Genomic DNA, 18416 nt, shown 5'->3' on the forward strand with positions numbered 1-18416 from the left:
GAGAAGGTCTGGAAACGGATATTTTCCAATACAGCTTTGTAGACCGGGATCATGCCGTTGATACAAAAGTCTACCAGTTGCTGCTCCGTGACGTTCGGACCATGGCAATCCAACGCTTGAACTCTGAACCTTTTCACATAATCGTTAGGATGTTCGTTGTTCCTTTGAAACATCCTTCCGAGATCAGAGAGGGTAATTTTCTCTGAAATGAAGAAATACTTCCTATAGAAAGCATTAACCATTTCTCCCCAACCGTTGATAGTTCCTGGTGCGATGTTGTTGTACCAGGTGTATGCTCTCCCTTTCAAGGATTTTGAAAATTCTTTGAGGCGAACAACGTGGTTATGCTCATGTTCACCCAAAGCTTCCAGGAACCGAGAAACATGTTCCCGAGCATTGTTGGTTCCGTCGTACAAAGTAAAGGTTGGAGAGATATAACCTTTTGGAAGAGGAATCCTCTGCGTAGCAGCAGGGTATGGAGGCTGGTGACGATGGACATGTGGGGTCTTGTCCTTTCCACGGTTATCCAGAAGGTGTTCCAAATCCTCCCGAGTGATGAAGTTTGATGACTCCTTCGCTGATGGTTCGTCTGCAGCTTTGCGGACTTCATCATTATCTACTGTATGAATCGAAATTACCTCAGGATCATCGTCTGAGGAAGAATGATTAAATGCTGGCTTAATCATTTAATCAAAAATGCTCGTCTGAGCCTTAGGTGAGAAAACCCAATTAATTATGACGAGGCGAGGGACCGACCATGGATTCATGAAACCGGACCTGGGTTGTCACGTGACCGCTTGACGATCACTTCATGAAAATCCAAAGTGTTTGGAAGAGTCTTGGACCTAATACGAGCAATTGTGCAAATTAGGTCAAAACTGTGAAAATTGATGGGACCGGCTTCTGTGAGCCAAAGAGCCAATCTTGGTCGGTCAAGATAGCGTGCTCGTGTCCCCAAGGTGTCCACGTCTCAGTCCTGAGAATTTTGATATTTTCTGGCGTGCAATTGAGCATCCATTCGAGAAAATATGCCAAAATTAGGGTTTCGACGAAACTGAGGAAAACACCATGAGATGATGAAAAATAATTATAAAATAAGGAATGAGGAGGCGTGGGACCGTCGTGGTCAAGGCATGGTCGTCCGGTCGTGACCACGGTCCCGTGGTGCCTTTTCCTTAATTTTATAATATTTTGATGATTTTATGAAAAATTCATGAATTTTGAGAAATTTGATGAATTTAGGGAGTTTCGATGAATTGAAGGAGTTTTCATGAGTTCATGGAAGCAAAATATTAAAATAATAAAAACACGGGCGTGTGGGACCATGGAGGCATGGCCGGCCGGCTATGGACCGGTCCCACGAGTTTTTCATAATTTTTTAATATTTTTAGGTATTTTTGATGATTTGAGGGAATTTTTCCCAATTTAAGAGAAATACCATAAAATCAAGGAATTTGATGAATTCAAGGAAAAATAGGATAAATAATAATAAAATAATAAAGCAAAGGGCGTGTGGGATTGGCTAGGGCATGGCCGGCCGGCTAGGGCCCGGTCCCACAAGTTTTCGTAATTTTATTTTATTTTATTATTATATGATGATTTGTGCAAAAAATACCATGAAATCAATAAGTTTTCATGAAATTAGAGAAATAATAATAATAATAAAATAATAAGAAACCGTGAGGTGTGGGGCCGGCTGGGACCAAGGCATGGTCGGTTGGCCAATGGTCACTCCCCACACTCCTTTTCTTAATTTTATATTATTTTTTATTGATTTATGGAAGTACCATGAAACCGAGGAGTTTCCTCGAGACGAAGGAAATTTGATCAGATGAGAGAATTTTCATCAAATCACAGAAAATAATAAAAATGTATTAAAAATATAAAACTGGTGTGGAACTGACCACGGCACAGTCGGTAGGTCGTGTGTCCGTGTTCCCAGCACCTTGGTCAATATCTTTAATTATTTATTATTTTCTTCCCTATTTTGCATAGGCTCATCGTTTCGTTGTATTTTGAAATACTCGTTCGCACGGTGACTATTAGTGCATCGTCGTTGAATACACTTTCACCATTTGAATCGGGGCTTACTTAGAGGTAGCTCAGACGGCCGGTTGTTGATTATTTATTACTAATTATGGAATTCAGTGAAGAATAATTCGTAAAACTGAGTAATAAGATGTTTATTACTAATTCATAGGATCAGCTGAGGATTCGACTATGAATTCAGAATAATAAAGTGAGCATTACCATTCCATGGGATCGTAGATTCGACCATAGAATCAGAGTAATTAAGATTTATCTATTACCATTTATGAGACCAGTTGTGGATTCGATCATGAAATCGGAGTAATGAGATAATATAGTTATTGCTATTCTATGAGATCAAGCCGTGGATTAGATCATAGAATCAGAAAAAAATTTATTGGTATTCCATGGGATCAGTCATGGATTCGACCATGGAATAGGAGCAATTTTTATTGCCATTTCATGGGACCAGTCGTGGATTCGACCATGGAATAGGAGCAATTGTCATTGCCATTCCATGGGACCAGTCGTGGATTCGACCATGGAATAAGAGCAATTGTTATTAGGAGTAATTAACTTTGTGGCTCTATACTAGCAGAGCAAGCTGTCTAGGAATATTAATTATCCCGATATGAGCTTGTCGGTAAGTCATATCCTTTACATAGTCAGGGTAAACTCGTTGTTTGTTCCTGAAGACGTTATCGCTCTATACTAGCAGAGCAAGCTGTCTAGGAGCCGTCCATCTCGTGATTCTATATAGAAATAATCACTGAAAGTGTTCAGTATTCATGAGATATGTCGTTGTCCAGTCGTGAGACTACATATCTACATGTACTCTGAGAGAAAGTACTCTCCGTTGAGAATTCGATGAGGGATCCGTGTCTCAATACTCACGTCTGATTGCTGGATCAGAACTTCGTATAATTATGAGTTTACGATTTTAGCCCTTATCGAAAATCCACCATCCACATTATGGTGTATAAGATCTTATCTAAGCTACTTATAATTCGACTTAAGAAGGTAATGTCTCTTCTAATTTATGACTTCCTGGGGGCTTTCATTCATGGTAAAAAAATCCTTGATGGTATACTTACTGCTAATGAGTGTGTAGATAGTAGATTGAAGGCTAGGAAGCCCGACATTCTTTGCAAGATTGACATGGACAAAGCTTTTGATAATGTTAATTGGCAAGATTTGTTTACCATTCTACAGAAGCATGATTTTGGTGACAAATGGATTTCACTCACAATAGCGAATTACTTGTTCCTGATGTGGATAATAAACCACAATGTAGAAGAATGTGGAAGAATGTTACCAATATGGTTCCGACAGTTCAGGGTTTGGCGAGATTCACGGTTGGAAATGGTAAAGGCATACGCTTTTGGAAGGATCAACGGCTAGACGAGGGAGATTGCAGGACTTGTTTCCGATGGTTTTCAAGGTGAAGGATGCAACAATTTTCGATATGATAGCGAATAGAGAGTGGTTTTACGAATTCAGGAGGCCATTAAATTTGAATGATAAGTTAGAATGAGACTTATTGATACGTGATCTTAATCAAGTTCCTAGCCTTGTAGAGGTGGATGACGAAACGGTGATAATGGATAGTTTCAATGCTTCAAGATGTTATGAAAGGCTTACAAGCGACCTCGGAGAATTTGGTTTCGATAAGTTTCTTTGGAAAGGTAATATTCCCAACAAGGTGAGTTTTATTATTTGGGATACTTTCCATGATTCGCTCCCAACCAGGGATATGATGCGCCGTAGGGGAATAGACATTGACAACGAGCAATGTGTCTTGTGTGATGAGGAAAGAGAGTCCACAAACCACATGTTCATACACTGTAAGTACTCTACTGAGATTTGGAGTTATTTCATTAAAGATTTTAAGATATCTTGGACAATGTCAAGAACTTTGCTTCACCTATTCGAAGCATGGTCTATCAATGTGTTGCAAGGTAGGGGTAAGGATGTTTGGAAAATCTTACATTATGCGATATGTTGGATTCTTTGGAAACAAAGGAATTGAAGGGTTTTTGGAGGTCATCATAAAGATGCGCAAGAAAGTACTGATTTGGTTAAGAAATTGGTAGTCTTATGGTCTTGTGACAACGATACTTTTAAGTACGTTGACCCTAACTTAATTTGGAGCAATTGGGACACTCTAATGTTATGTAGTCTTCTATGTATTGACCTTGGTTTAATCCTTGGTTTTTCTCTTTCTTCTTTTTAATATAACCTTCTCTTCGAGAAAAAAAAACTTGGTGTTGTTGTTCGAAGCTAACTTGGAATAACAAACGCGTCGGCACTGTTAATATTAGAGAACAGTTGGATTGTGTTCTAGCAAATCCTCAGTGACGACATCAATTTCTAAAGCGCAGGTTGAAATTTCTCTTACTTCAATTTATATCATCGAGCTAATTCTAGTTGACCTTATGCCTAAAGTAAATTCAAACCTCGACCCTGCCACATAAAGCTATTTGGACTGACGGAAAATACTTCGAATCTATAGTTAAAAATAACTGGAACTATAATCTTTTTATGATTGTTGATTCTTCTTTTCATACTAATGTAAGTTAGATTCGATCTTCCTGTAAGAAATGGAACAAACAAACCTTCAGACATCTACATACTCAAATTAGTCGTTCTAATGAGAATCTAGCCATAGCTTAAGATGTGTTTGACTTGAACCCTTCACTTACTGATAAAGAATTTATGTGCTTTCACCTTTATGAATACTTTAAGCTCTTGGTTATGGGAGAGCTCTTGTAGAAACAAAAGTCTAGGAACCATGGCTTAAAGAAGGGAACCTACACTACTACTTTAGTTAGAAGGAATATAAATAAAATTGTCATGTTAAAAGATGATAATAGCAACTGGATACATGAAAATAAAGATCTTAATACCCACCATAGTTGATTATTTGGACTCTTTTCACTGATCCAATTACTCATGCATGTGATTTGCATACTTTATCATCTTTACCGTCTTCTGTTATATATTACTCAACATGATAATTCTATGCTTACTTCTCATGTTACTGAGTCTGAAACAAAAAGGGTAATATCTCAACTAAGGGCTCTTAAAGCCCCCGGTTCAGATGGTCTCCAGCGCATGTCCTATAAAAAATATTGGTACATTGTTGGCCCTAATTCTATTGCTTTGGTTCAAGATTTTTTTAGGAAGAGTAGTCTTAGCCTTGAGTTGAGTCGAATTTTCATAGTCTTAATTGCTAAAACTAAAAATCACAATATTACGAAAGAATATCGACCCATCAGTCTTTGCAATTTCGCTCTTGAAATAATTACTAAACTTATGGGGAATCATATGCTACCTATTGTCAATAAATTTATCTTTGAGACTCAGCATGCTTTCATCTCATGTAGGTCAATATTCGACTTTATCATCATGAAAAATGAAATCTTTCATTCCTTCAAAGACAAAAAAGGTAAGCAATATTGGATGGCACTCAAAATAGACTTTTTAAAAGCTTTTGATTGTGTTTGGTGGAATTTTCTCTCTAATATTTTTCATTGTCTTGTCTTTAGCGCGCATTGGATTCATCTTATTCATACCTGTGTAAGTTCAATTTCTTTTGAAGTTCTTGGAAATGGATCCGCAGTTGATACTTTCTTTCTCAGTAAGGTCATAGGCAGGGGAATCCGCTTTCCCCATACCTTTTTATTACTATCCTTGAAGTTTTTTCTTGTCTTTAAAAAATAAATATTGATCGAAAGACTCTTCAGGGATTTTCTGTATCCAGAAGTGCACCTTGTATGACCCATAATTTTATTGCAGACGATAATATGGTGTTTATTAAAGCCACTCATAAAAATGCTACTAAATTTAAATCTATTTTGGGTCAGTTTTATAGTTGGTTATGTCTCACTTGCAATTTTCAGAAGTCCCTTCGTATCACTTCTAGCAATATCGAAAAGAAACAAGGTACTGCTTTGGATAATGTCCTTAACTTTAAAAGAGGCCCCGACCCAGGTAAGTATCTGGGTATACCCATTCAATTGGGCAGAAATAATAACTCTACCTATCTTAACCTTATAGGCATGATTTCTTCTAGGCTGCAAGGTTGGGAAAGTCATACTCTTAACTTTGCGGATGGGTGTACTCTTACCAAATCAACCGTTAACCCCATTTCCAATCATCTTATGTATTCTTTGAAGCTTCCTAAAAGAATACTTCAACTTGTTGACCGACATCATAAACATGTTGTTTGGTAGGATTGTCATAGAAAACCTAGAGTCCATGTTATCAAATAGAAAATCCTGAGTAAGCATGTTTCCTATGGGGGCTTAGGTATTAGGAACCTAAATAGTCAAGTAAGATGGCTTGGAGAATCTCCACTAATGATAGCTCTATGGTCAGCAAACTTCTTAAGGATAAGTATATTAAATATAATGATACCTGGACTTGTCCGGTAAACAAAAATTTCTCTCACGGTTGGCGTAGTATTATGGCAGGTAGGGATGACATTATTTAGAGTCTTCGATAGAACCTTGGAAATGACCAGAACATTAGCTTTTGAAATGATGCTTGGGTCAAAAACATTCCCTTGACTTCCATTGCTAATTCTAATTTTATAGTTAATTCTAATCTTCGTGTTCAAGATATCATTGACAGGACTTCGTTCACTTGGAACTTAAATAATATTCAAGTTGTTGATCCACCTAATGTCTGCAATGATATTTTTTCCATCCCGATTCCTCATTTTGCATCTGTAGTTGATAAGAGGATTTGAGCTCATCATTCCTCTTGGGATGTCATCGTCAAAAGTGTCTACCAACACCTTATCAACAACAACTTGAATAGAGAAGATTTCGTACTTCATTTGGAAACCTCCTATCCCTCAAAAACTTATATATTTCATTTGGCATGTTTGTCTTAACAAGATTTTGGTTAGGGATTCGCTTATCGTCGATGAATTGTTGACTCTCCTAGATGTTTATTGTGGCATTCTAACACTGGATACATTTTCCATATGCTTTCTAACTGTCATGTTATTTCATTTGTGTAGCAGCAAGTAAAGAATAGATGGGATGTTGTAATCCCTCTCAAACCTTTTGGACCTACTTGGTTCAAAGAAGTCTATTCTCTACACCAATTTGAAGATTTGATGTGATGAAATTCTTTTTTCCTCACTTGTTATGGCATACCCGTGTCTCTAGAATTAATTATGTTTTCAGAAATGTCAAGATTGACTATAAACACATTTTTAACTCTGCTATCAAAGATACTTTAGGATACCAAACTCTTTTGCAGGACACTGCACATGACACACATGTTCACAAAAAACAGATTTACGTTCATTGGATGTCGTCATCACCTCCATATTTCAAGCTTAATACTGATGTCTCTGTTATTGATAATAAATTTATAGGAATGAGAGGAGATCTTATAGATGCCAAAGGACAGCTTGTGGATGCTTATATATGCTGAGCACCTTCATCAAACATCCAACAATGTGGCAGAAGTTTGTGCAGTTTGTCGAGGGATTATTTTGGCTAACACTCTGGGAATTCGACATCTTCAAGTGGAATGTGATTCCCATCTCACGGTCCAATGGAACCCCTCATTTGCATATAAAATGGCTAATTCAAGATATCCCAACAATACGATCTCTTTTATGTTCTTGTATAGTTACTCATAACTATAGGGAAGGTAATCACGTAGTTGATTTTTTGGTCAAGTCTGCTACTGGTAATATTTTGACTGCAAAATCGCTAGTTATACCACCACCAGATGTTCATAATCTCCTAAGTGAGAATCCTAGGGAGAGAGTCTACCTGTTCTGTCAGGCTCTATATTTTTGCTGTTTTGCAGCCTATTAAAAGAATAGAAAAATAGAAGAAAAAAAAGCTTGCCAAACGGTTAGGTGATGAAATTCCGACACTATCATATAGTCATATATGAATAAGGGGACAACACCGTTCCAAAATATCAACCCTCGTAAAAAAAAAAAAATTGAAGGAAAAAGGCAGTGCCTGATAATTTCATTGATATGAAATTTTGGTTACATGATCAATTACATCAGAAACAAATGGAAAGAAACAACTAATACAAACATTACAGATTTCAAAACTTAACAATAAAACCCAGTATTGTACTATTCTCCAATCCATCGAAGAAATTGATATCTTTCTAATGGTTTGATTTTTGATCTTTAGAATCTTGATCTTCAGATTCTTGATCATCAACACCGTATATGTTATATGCTTCCATAATGAAGAAGTAATAAGCTCAAATCGACATCATCACAATCAACATCGGTAATAATTTCCGAAGTAGATTGTCGTCTTTCGTAACGTACTTGATAACGATGCAGCAACACCACTAGAAAAAGCCATTATGACTATCATGTAAAAAATCTGAATGGTATTGAGGCACCATCAATTCTATAAAAACAGAGAGACAATCCCTAAAAATTGTTGGAACAACAATTACTTTTATTGGATATTTATACAAAACTAAGAGAAATAACCTTGATTTGTCCAGAAGATTTGAAAAATCAAATCAAATCCGAAAAAATCAAGGAGATTGAACGACGAGATTGGTAGTTTTTTTTTTTTCTTGAGGAGTTCCGGGGAAGAGAGAAGAGAGAGAGGAAAAAAGAAAAAAATCTCAACCCTCGTCGAATTACTTATTATCCTCAAGGCAATTAACACTGGTCACATCACAAGTGCCCCTGATTAAAAAAACAGACATAGGATCTAATTGTAATTCCAAAATAAATCACGACATTTTCGTCAATTCGTAAAATTTCATCACAATTCCCTATGAGGATTGCAGTTAGCAGCACCATAACCGCTTTGAATAACACAACGGCATGGGCCCGATAGGAAATATCCTAAAGAAAACCTCAAGGTCCTCGACCTTCGCTAAAAGACTCTAAACTACACGCTGTGCGTACTACGCGTTACCATTACTCATACGTGTCCTTAAGCTTTCACTTTTTGGCTCACGTGTAACAACAGCAGAAAAAAAGCGCAGTACACTTAGAGCGTATATTAGTGAGCAGAGTTTATTTTTTCAATTTCCCACCTCATTTCTTCTTCTTCTTCCACCTCCACCTTCACAAAAACGCAGAGTCAGAGAGAGAGGAAAAACTCAGAACTCAGAACTCACTACCAAAAACACCAGCATCATCTTATATTTGTGCCTCACGATTCCAGACAAAACCTCAAATCAGTATTATCCGGTCTGATTTCTTTTGCTGGAAACGTAACTCCATTCGGAAAATACTACTTTTCAACTTGCGGAAGCCAAACCGGTATCACATAATCCGAACACCACTTTTTTGAGCTCAACTGGTAAGATAATAACTTTCTTTGAAGACAAAACCGCCTAATTTACCTGAATCGGAACAGATTTTGGTGTTTCAGGTTTTTTTTGTAGTGTTTCGATTATCAGATTTTGTGTTGCTTAAATTTGATATATATATATATATATATATATATATATATATATTTATGAAGAAAAGAGAAGGAAAATGTATAATCATTTCCTTCTCTATGATCATCGATACAAACTTGCAAAGAAATTTTTACCATCTGTTCAAATTTTCAGTTTCAGAAAGTTGAAAAGAGATTATTGTTCTTCACGGATCAATCAAATCAAATAGTTTTTGTTGAAAGTTTTTGAAGAAGAAGAAGAAACAGGTATTTTATTTATTTTTGGTTTCTCAAGTAGCTCGTGAAAAATGCCTCATAGGACGACTTACTTCTTCCCAAGGCAATTTCCTGATAAGAGATTGGATCCGTCTTCTTCTTCTTCACCGTCGACACTAATTCATGAGAAGAAGGAAGTTGTTGTAAAAGAGATTGTTAATAAAGTTGAAAATGAAAGAAAAAAAGTTGAGAAAATTTCAATTTGGAAGGTTTCAACTCCATCTTCAAATCTTTTTTTCACGGGCGAAAAAGGCAATAGAAACCCTAATAATAAATATCAAGTTGGCGTGAGAAATTATGATAAGGTTGTCCGTGACCGTGAAGAACAAAAACGGAAAAGTCATGATGATGATGAAGAAGAAAAACAACCTTTATTGCAAGAACCGGAAGATGAACCGCCAGTTGAGATGATTGTTAGTCAAGATAAGATTTTAGGACGAGAATCTTCGGTGGCATCATCAGTGATAACGCATAGGTTATCTAGTGAAAGTAGTTTTCCAGGGAGTTTGTTTTCAGGTACTACTTTGGATGGAAATGTTTCTACTGTTAGTGATGTTAAAGAATCCACACAGTTGTCTAGTGCCCAAGAGGTTCAAGTTGAAAGTACGGAGAATTTGGCAAAGAGAACGGCAGAGAGTTATTATTTACAACTTACACTTGCTTTTCGCCTATCAGCTCAAGCTTCTCTTGCTGAAGAATATCTTTCTTTGCAAAATTCTACTTCTTTGGATGCTCCTCAACATGTTTGTTGCGATGTAGAGACTGTTTCTTATCGTCTATGGGTACTGTTTGATTCTTGATGCATTGTCGATTTTCAGTTGTGTTTAAGTTATATCCAATAATTTTAAAACTTAGGTATGGTATGTGTAAGTTTATATATACCACGCTCTTTTGTACATGTTCAGGTGAGTGGATGCTTATCATATTCTGATAAGATATCGGACGGGTTTTATAACATTTTGGGGATGAACCCATATCTTTGGTTGATGTGTAATGAATTGGAGGAAGGAAAAAAATTGCCACCTTTACTATCTCTCAGAGCTATCAATCCCGATGATGCGTCCATGGAGGTTGTGCTAGTTGATAGACAAGGGGATTTACGGCTTAAAGAACTGGAGGATAAAGCACAAGAACTTCAGTTTGCTACAGGAAATTCTTTAGTGTTGGTGGAGAAGCTTGGTAAACTTGTTTCAATTTACATGGGGTAAGCTGATCTACCTTTCTTAGTAGTCTGATTGAACCATTCCATACTTTTTGGTTAGATCTGATAATTTTTCATTTGATGGAATTTGAAGGGGGGCCTTTCCAGTAGAGCAAGGTGATTTGAACATGAACTGGAAGTATGTAAGCAAAAGATTGAGGGATTACAAGAGGTGCATTGTGCTTCCTATTGGCAGCCTCTCTGTGGGGCTTTGCAGGCATCGAGCAATTCTGTTCAAGGTAACATTTTTCTTAAATACTTGTAGATGAAGTAACTTGTAATTATTCATAGGTTTTAACCAATTTGCATCAGCCATCCCATGTCGGACTTATTTGACTTTGTAAGGTGGAATAAGTACACTTAATTACCATGTGTATTCGTGTTGAATAGAATTCATATGTTCCACCATCCAATTAAAGCCTAGTTCCTATTTTGTACCCTCTCTTTGATCCTTCTAGCATATTAGTTGTTTCTTACATACGGACGCCTTACCCGATCACTTTGGTCAGTTTCTTTAGTTGCCTATGAACATTTTGTTTCCTTTCTAGGAGCAATGCCATTCATATAGAAAGTCCTTCGTTTGCTTAAGGGTTAAAGGAATTTCATGGTCTGCGACAAGAATTAAAGATCTCCCACTGTTGTGTATGAACCTAGTATGCTTCTGATGTTTCTTTTGGAAAACAACTTGCATGATGTTTCAATGGGTCATTAACAGATTAACTCGTTAAGCTGATTAAGGTATCGTGAATGTGATAGCGTGCATTTTCTGTTAGGTGATATTAGAACAATGCAATAATAGATTCTCCTGTGTTCTGGTGATGCTGAGAGCTTTTTGAAGGTATATGCATGTCTAAACAGGGGTTCAAAGATTATCATAGGGGGCATTCAACTCAGTTAGAGGCATCGTCCGACACTATGCATTCCACGCATATCCAAAGCAACCCTATTGAGAATAATGTATCCCTATCATTCAGTGAGGTATTTCTATAATAAAAATCAAGTTTTTATGAGGGAAAAGGTCATATTTATTGTATTTCTAAAGAATTATTTTGTTTCTGTTTTGAAGCTGTTGTATGTATTTCTAGATACCATATATTCCTGGGCATTAAGGTTCATCTGACAAAAGTACATGTTCTTAGTCATCTTTGTAGCAAGTCTGGATTTCAGTCTTCTGAAGGAAGTCTGGATTTCAGTCTTATGACAAGATTCATATCAAAATGCATAGAGTGCTAAAAATATCCTTACTCCCAACTCCTATCTCTGGATTTGTAACTATCTTCTTGGTTGCTTCGATAGTGGGTGCCCACTGTTGTTTGTATAATATCCATCCAGGGTCATGGACTTTGTGTGTTGATTGGTTCCTGGTTTTTCCGTGACCCAAAATGGAGCTGCATTTTCTTATCATTTTACTACCGCACGTGCATGTCAGAGCTGACCGAGCAAGTAGTAGCTGTGCCATCGGAAACTTACTTTGTTTCTTGGTAATCCCCGTAATGGATAACGTTCCTTCAGGAGTACCGATATGTCCTATCTCATCAGAGTTTAAAGAGGAAAATGAGAGACCCATTTTTAAGCAAATTTTATTAACAGGTCACAGATGCACAGAAGTTTGTATCTATTTATTGTTCCCAGTATAATAAACCTTTTTATCTTGGAGTTCCATCTAATTATGATTTTCTTATGCAGAAACTGGCTGACTATGTAGGTCTGCCATGCCGGATAGCACGAGGTTGCAAGTATTGTGCAGCAGATCATCAATCCTCTTGTCTTGTCAAAATCGGGGATGGCCAGCTGTCGTCAAGGTTTATCACTTTCTTATTACAGCAATCTGTAGAGTTTTCCAGTAGTACTCAATATCTTTGTACTTCTGGTAACGGACCATGTTGATCATTGTGCTCCTGTAATGTATCAGAATGTACTAGTTGTATCCCTTTAGCTCGGGTATTTTCATCATAAGATTTGTCACCAAGTGACCATAAATATGCCACTATCTTGCTAGTCACACACATCTCCTCTTCCAGTTTTGTTGTATGTACGGAGGATTACAGATGCCTGTGATAGGAAGCTGTGCCTGTAAGGCAAATCACTTCAACACAAGTAGTTAGTAGGTTTCCCCCATTATAAAAAAATATTGAGTGCATTATGAACCTATATAGGGATGTTGTTAATGTGATTCTTTATTGTATGATTCTGTTCCATTGTACCTCGAGATTATTCAAGGACCTTTTGAACCTCCTATGAACGGCCTGGTCGGAAGTCAATCTTTGAGTCAAAGTATGCTTATTAATTTGATACAGGGTTTCGTCTCTCCTGGACATATAAATGCTGTCCTTAAGTATCGCCATGTGCATTTTAGGGAAGATCATACCATGTCTTCTAATGCTCTGCCTTTTATCTTCCTGTCTCTATATATTTAACAGGGAATATGTAGTTGATCTAGTAGGAAAACCAGGAAATGTTCATATTCCAGATTCATCCATCAATGGAGCTTTACTTGCACCCATACCTTCACCATTCCGAGCTTCTCATCTGAAAAGTTACCAAGAAACATACGCGGATGATGCATCACTGTCTCAAACACTAAACCTAGACTCGAGCGCTTATTTTGAGAGGCCTCCAAATTCGGGTACATTGTTGAAGCCTTTTTTGTTTCATTAATGCCTTGAAAAAATGTGATTAATGTTGGTGGTGATGTGAGATAATGGTCGAGGAAAAGGTTGCTAATAATGCTGCAATGTGGTTATAGTTGGTCCTGCTAGTGGGCTAGGAAATGCTTTCTTTGCCATGTCTTATGTGTTGATTTTGAAGTTGTGGTACGCCGTAAAATTCTTCTTATGGCTGTGAACCTCTCAGGTTGGCATCGCATGCACTTAGAGGAGATGTGTACACCTGGAGATCAAGATTATGTTTTGGAAGCCCCTGTTGCTGTGTTACATATGCCTGTCCACCATGCAGACCAAGATATCATTCCAGAGCCTAAGAAAGGAGTAGGAGTAGCTAGAGGTTCAGGCATGGTCCCGAAATTGTTGAATCTTGAGCCATCTCTTGCGTTGGACTGGCTTGAAATCCCATGGGATGAGTTACAGATGAAGGAACGCGTTGGTGCTGGTACTGGTTTTATTTTTATTGTGTGCATTATGATGCTTATACTTCCAGGTTTCGAAAAATGAAAAGAAACCTTCCTTTACGCTAACTTTCCAATATTATTCTTAGGTTCATTTGGGACGGTGCACCGAGCGGAATGGCATGGATCGGTATGTAATCTATTCGTGGGCCTATTAATTTTATTCTTGTGTTTATTGGTTTGAGATGTACAGTTGTGCAGTGTGCTTTCCACCTCTATTTTCCAGTGGTTTGGAAGGATCCATTAATGGTTCAACTCCTAACTTTTTTTATATGTATATTACTCAAATAATTCACGACTGATTTGTGACAGATTAACAGATTTGTGACAGATTGATTTTTTAACTCACTAGGAGAGAGAATTCATTGATAAAAGAGAAAGGAAACAGAACACTACGGGGAAATAAATGCCAAAACCTCCTAAAGACAGAAATGAAGGAAAAAAAAATATCAGAAGAGAGAAGGAATACCTTTGCATAACTATTGTATCATGATCATAAATATGCAGCCACCTTTCGTCTACGGAGTGTGAAAGCTATATGAGCATCTATTAACTGATAAAATGTGCTGCAGGATGTTGCTGTTAAAGTTTTAACTACTCAGGACTTTCATGATGATCAACTGAAGGAATTCTTAAGAGAGGTGTGTATCATTACAACCAGAAACATCGAATTTGAAACAGTACTAATTGATTGTTGTTATACACTTTGTTTTAGTCACCTGATGTGTTTTGAGGATGAGCTCCATTGGCTTTTAACTGCAAGTATCTTCGCTAATGTTACTCGATTATTTCTTACAACCCTTTGTAGGTTGCCATAATGAAACGTGTTCGGCATCCGAATGTTGTTCTTTTCATGGGTGCTGTTACAAAACGTCCACACTTGTCAATAGTGACAGAATATTTGCCCAGGTAAGGTTTCTTAGTTTACATAGTTGTTACTCAAGCATTACAGCCACCCGTAGTGCGTTATCACTCATGAATGTGTGTACCAGGGGTAGCCTTTTCCGTCTCATACATAGAGCATCTGGAGGTGAACTTTGGGATAAAAGAAGGCGTTTACGCATTGCATTAGATGTGGTATGTTTGCTAGTTATACTAACCGATTCCTTTCTCCGGTATGCTGCACGTGCTTAAACACGAGTGATTTGTTGTTGTGTTGATGTAGGCCAAGGGCATCAATTATCTCCACTGCCTAAGCCCTCCTATAGTACACTGGGATCTTAAGTCGCCAAACTTGTTGGTAGACAAGAATTGGACAGTAAAGGTAAGAGGTCTATAGATGTATGTAGCCATGCGAAACATTTATATTTGATATATTCTATTTCCACTCAAGCCCTTCGTTTCAGGTGTGCGATTTTGGGTTGTCCAGATTCAAGGCGAACACCTTTTTATCTTCAAAGTCGGTGGCTGGCACTGTAAGTTCTTACTCTCATAGTTTAATCTCCAGTACCAACTCGGGAACTTGCTTGATGGTGGTGTTCCTTTTAAGTGTATAATTCTTCGTAATGGATTCTTCAGCCCGAGTGGATGGCTCCAGAATTTCTCCGTGGAGAACCATCAAATGAGAAATCTGATGTTTATAGCTTTGGAGTGATCTTGTGGGAGCTTGTAACAATGCAACAACCTTGGAGTGGACTTGGCCCTGGCCAGGTATATATTACCTCTTTTCTACTGGGAATTGTTGGTCGTCTAGCGAATCTGAAGTTTATACTCCATTGTGATTCAAATTTCAGTTTCATACGAGAAATCCGGTGTTCTTTCAGGTAGTTGGAGCTGTCGCTTTCCAGAACAGAAGGCTAACTATCCCGCAGAATACCTGCCCAAAGTTGGTGTCATTGATGGAAGCCTGCTGGTTGGAGTAAGAATGACTGGAATCCTACACTGTTCTAAGTTGCTTTCAGTTGTCTTGCAGTAGTTATCTGATTTCCTAGCACACTTGGCCAAGATAAACCCAATTCATAAATGAAAAACTGGCTAGGATGATTTCTCTACCATTATTTTGGTGTCTGGCGCTTTATGGACACCAAAAAAAAAAACTTGACGCAGTAGTGTTTTTCTTTTGAAATATGAGTTGGAGTAGAAACTTGCAGTAGTTATCTAATTATTATTTTTTCTGGTCTGATTTACTTTTGTTCAACAGTGACCCAAAGCAGCTACCATCATTTAAGGATATTGTGGATATACTTAAAAAGCTACTCAAGTCCCCAGTTCAGCAATTACAGATGGGCGACTCTTGAAGGATATCACAGCAGATGGCTCTAGGCACAAGAAAACAGCTCGCCGTCGGCCCATGTTTTTTGAGGTTGCCGATTCTCTAGTTAGTCATTTTAGTTTAATCTTGTACACGATATATACTCCAGCTAAGCTCCACTTGAGGTCCATGGACCTTGTGGAGGGCAGGATATCCTAGCATGTAGAACGTCTTCGTAAAAAATAAATGCTGAAGGCAGACCATTTTTACATTTTAATGAGCGAGGAGATTCAGATTTTAAGCCGTTTTGTCCCATTTATCTATGTACAAGGGAGTAGATGAGCAAAAAGAATAGTGTTTCTCAGTGGTTCCTGCTTCCTGTAGTGGGATTATCTGTTCCACCCAAGAAATGAGTTATGCTTTTGATAGGTCTTGCCTTTGCTTTCATCTTGTTCTAATAAGTTGTTACTGAGGATTAAATCTTTTCGCGGGAAGGAAAATAGGTGTTGCTGGAACGAAGTTGTCTTCCGTTTAAAAAGATCTTCTACCGTAATGGGCAACCGGCCAACAACCTTTTGCTTCAGTTGTCTGCATTTGGTCAAGCATCCACGAATAGTCCTTGTCAACTTGTCCAAAAGCCTGAACTTCTTAAAAAGTTAATGCAGAAATTGGGTCATTTGTCCAAATATTTTTAAAACATGGTTCTAGTCAGGCAAGTAAAAATTAGTATGGGTAAAATACACCAAAAAGAATAGTAAGAATGAAACTGGATTCATCCTGTCTTAAATTTAAAAAAGAACGAGGATGAAACTGGATGCATCCTGATGTAAATCTTAGAAAAAGTATTTGAAAATGGGTAGGATGAAACTGTTTACATCCTGGCTGTTTTTACATTTGAACAGTATCAAATTTTATATGTCTTTTTCATCGAGGAATTGTTGTCATTAGGTTAATTGACCAATTTTGTGAATGCTAATCACCCGCTGCTATTAATCTCGAGTTCTCGATCGCCCGTTTTCGCAGGCCGCGCTATGAAGCACAAGACGAAAAAAGAAAAAAAAGACCCGATCGATCGATCGCCCGTTTTCGCAGGCCACGCTATGAAGCACAAGACGAGAAAAAAAATAATATAAAGACCCGAGCAATTGGTTTCAGTTCGTTTTTAATATAACCTTTTCTTCAAAAATTGGATTCAGTTCGAGAGTCGAGACTGATACCCCGTTTTTTTCTCAACTAGTCATACAACATCACTTTTTTGTGGTAATGGAATTATTGTCTCTACTTTTGATGGGCTATAGAAATATCCTTGTCACATAATAATTATGTTCCTCTTAATCTATAAGTCCATCAGGGGCCTATCAACAATTTAGGGACTTCCAAATATACCCCTAGTATATATTCTAGTATCTAAATCAAATTTCAGTTATTAAACGGAAATAAAAACTGAAAGAGAGAGAGAGATTTCAGCTGCAGAGAGAGCTGAGATCGTGAAATTTTTTTTTGAAATTTTTTACAAATAATCTACGGTTTATGATCGTGAAATCTTCTTCAACTCCTTCTTCTTCATTGTCTTAATCAACAGAATCATTGATGTTAGCAGCGTTTTTCAATTCTTATTAATCAACAGAATCGGCTAGATCTGTTAATCTGAAACAAATTGGTAATGTTGATGCTTCTTTGAAGATTCATAGAGTTGTTTTTGATGATTGCATGTTCGGTTCATCTATTTTATGTTCAACATTTGATTTCAGTTTTTATTTTTTTATTTTTGTTGTTGCAGAGATCTTGATTTTTGTGGGAAGCTTGATTTCGTGATTATTCTGTTACATTAATTGGTTGATCTTGATATAATTTGATCTCGAGATCGTGATTCATTAATTAAACAGGTACGTTTCAAATTTTTGAATTGTTTTTTTATGTTTTTTTAGATCTGCTTATCAATCAAAAAACAGGTTTTGTGTTTTTCTTTTGATGAATATAAAACATATGATAATGGTGAATGTTGAATTTGACTACTGATATCAATTATGTTTTTTTTTGTGATGAAATCTAGACATTCTTTTTGGATCAACTTTGATTGTTGATACAAAAAATTGAGATGATTTTTATATTATTTGTGTCAACTATTGTTGTTGATCCAAATTTCTGAACACAACATGTTTTTATTTCTTTGTTATTTGGTAGATTGTAGGT

At 37.1% G+C, this 18416-nt stretch overlaps 1 protein-coding gene across 1 annotated transcript; it reads left to right on the forward strand.

Annotated features, from left to right (window-relative positions):
• The first annotated feature begins 9086 nt into the window (after positions 1-9086).
• LOC113357586 (serine/threonine-protein kinase CTR1-like) lies at positions 9087-16651 on the forward strand. The gene is made up of 16 exons (XM_026601030.1): positions 9087-9350; positions 9607-10489; positions 10613-10911; positions 11003-11147; positions 12595-12710; positions 13329-13534; positions 13762-14016; positions 14122-14162; positions 14605-14673; positions 14841-14941; positions 15025-15109; positions 15198-15296; positions 15379-15447; positions 15551-15682; positions 15796-15890; positions 16173-16651. Exons 2-16 carry the CDS (start codon positions 9740-9742, stop codon positions 16267-16269), a joined length of 2559 nt encoding a protein of 852 aa, XP_026456815.1. The 5' UTR covers positions 9087-9350; positions 9607-9739; the 3' UTR covers positions 16270-16651.
• The last annotated feature ends 1765 nt before the right edge of the window (positions 16652-18416 follow it).

The sequence above is a fragment of the Papaver somniferum genome, chromosome 3, assembly GCF_003573695.1.
Source record: "Papaver somniferum cultivar HN1 chromosome 3, ASM357369v1, whole genome shotgun sequence".
In the NCBI taxonomy this organism is placed as follows: domain Eukaryota; kingdom Viridiplantae; phylum Streptophyta; class Magnoliopsida; order Ranunculales; family Papaveraceae; genus Papaver; species Papaver somniferum.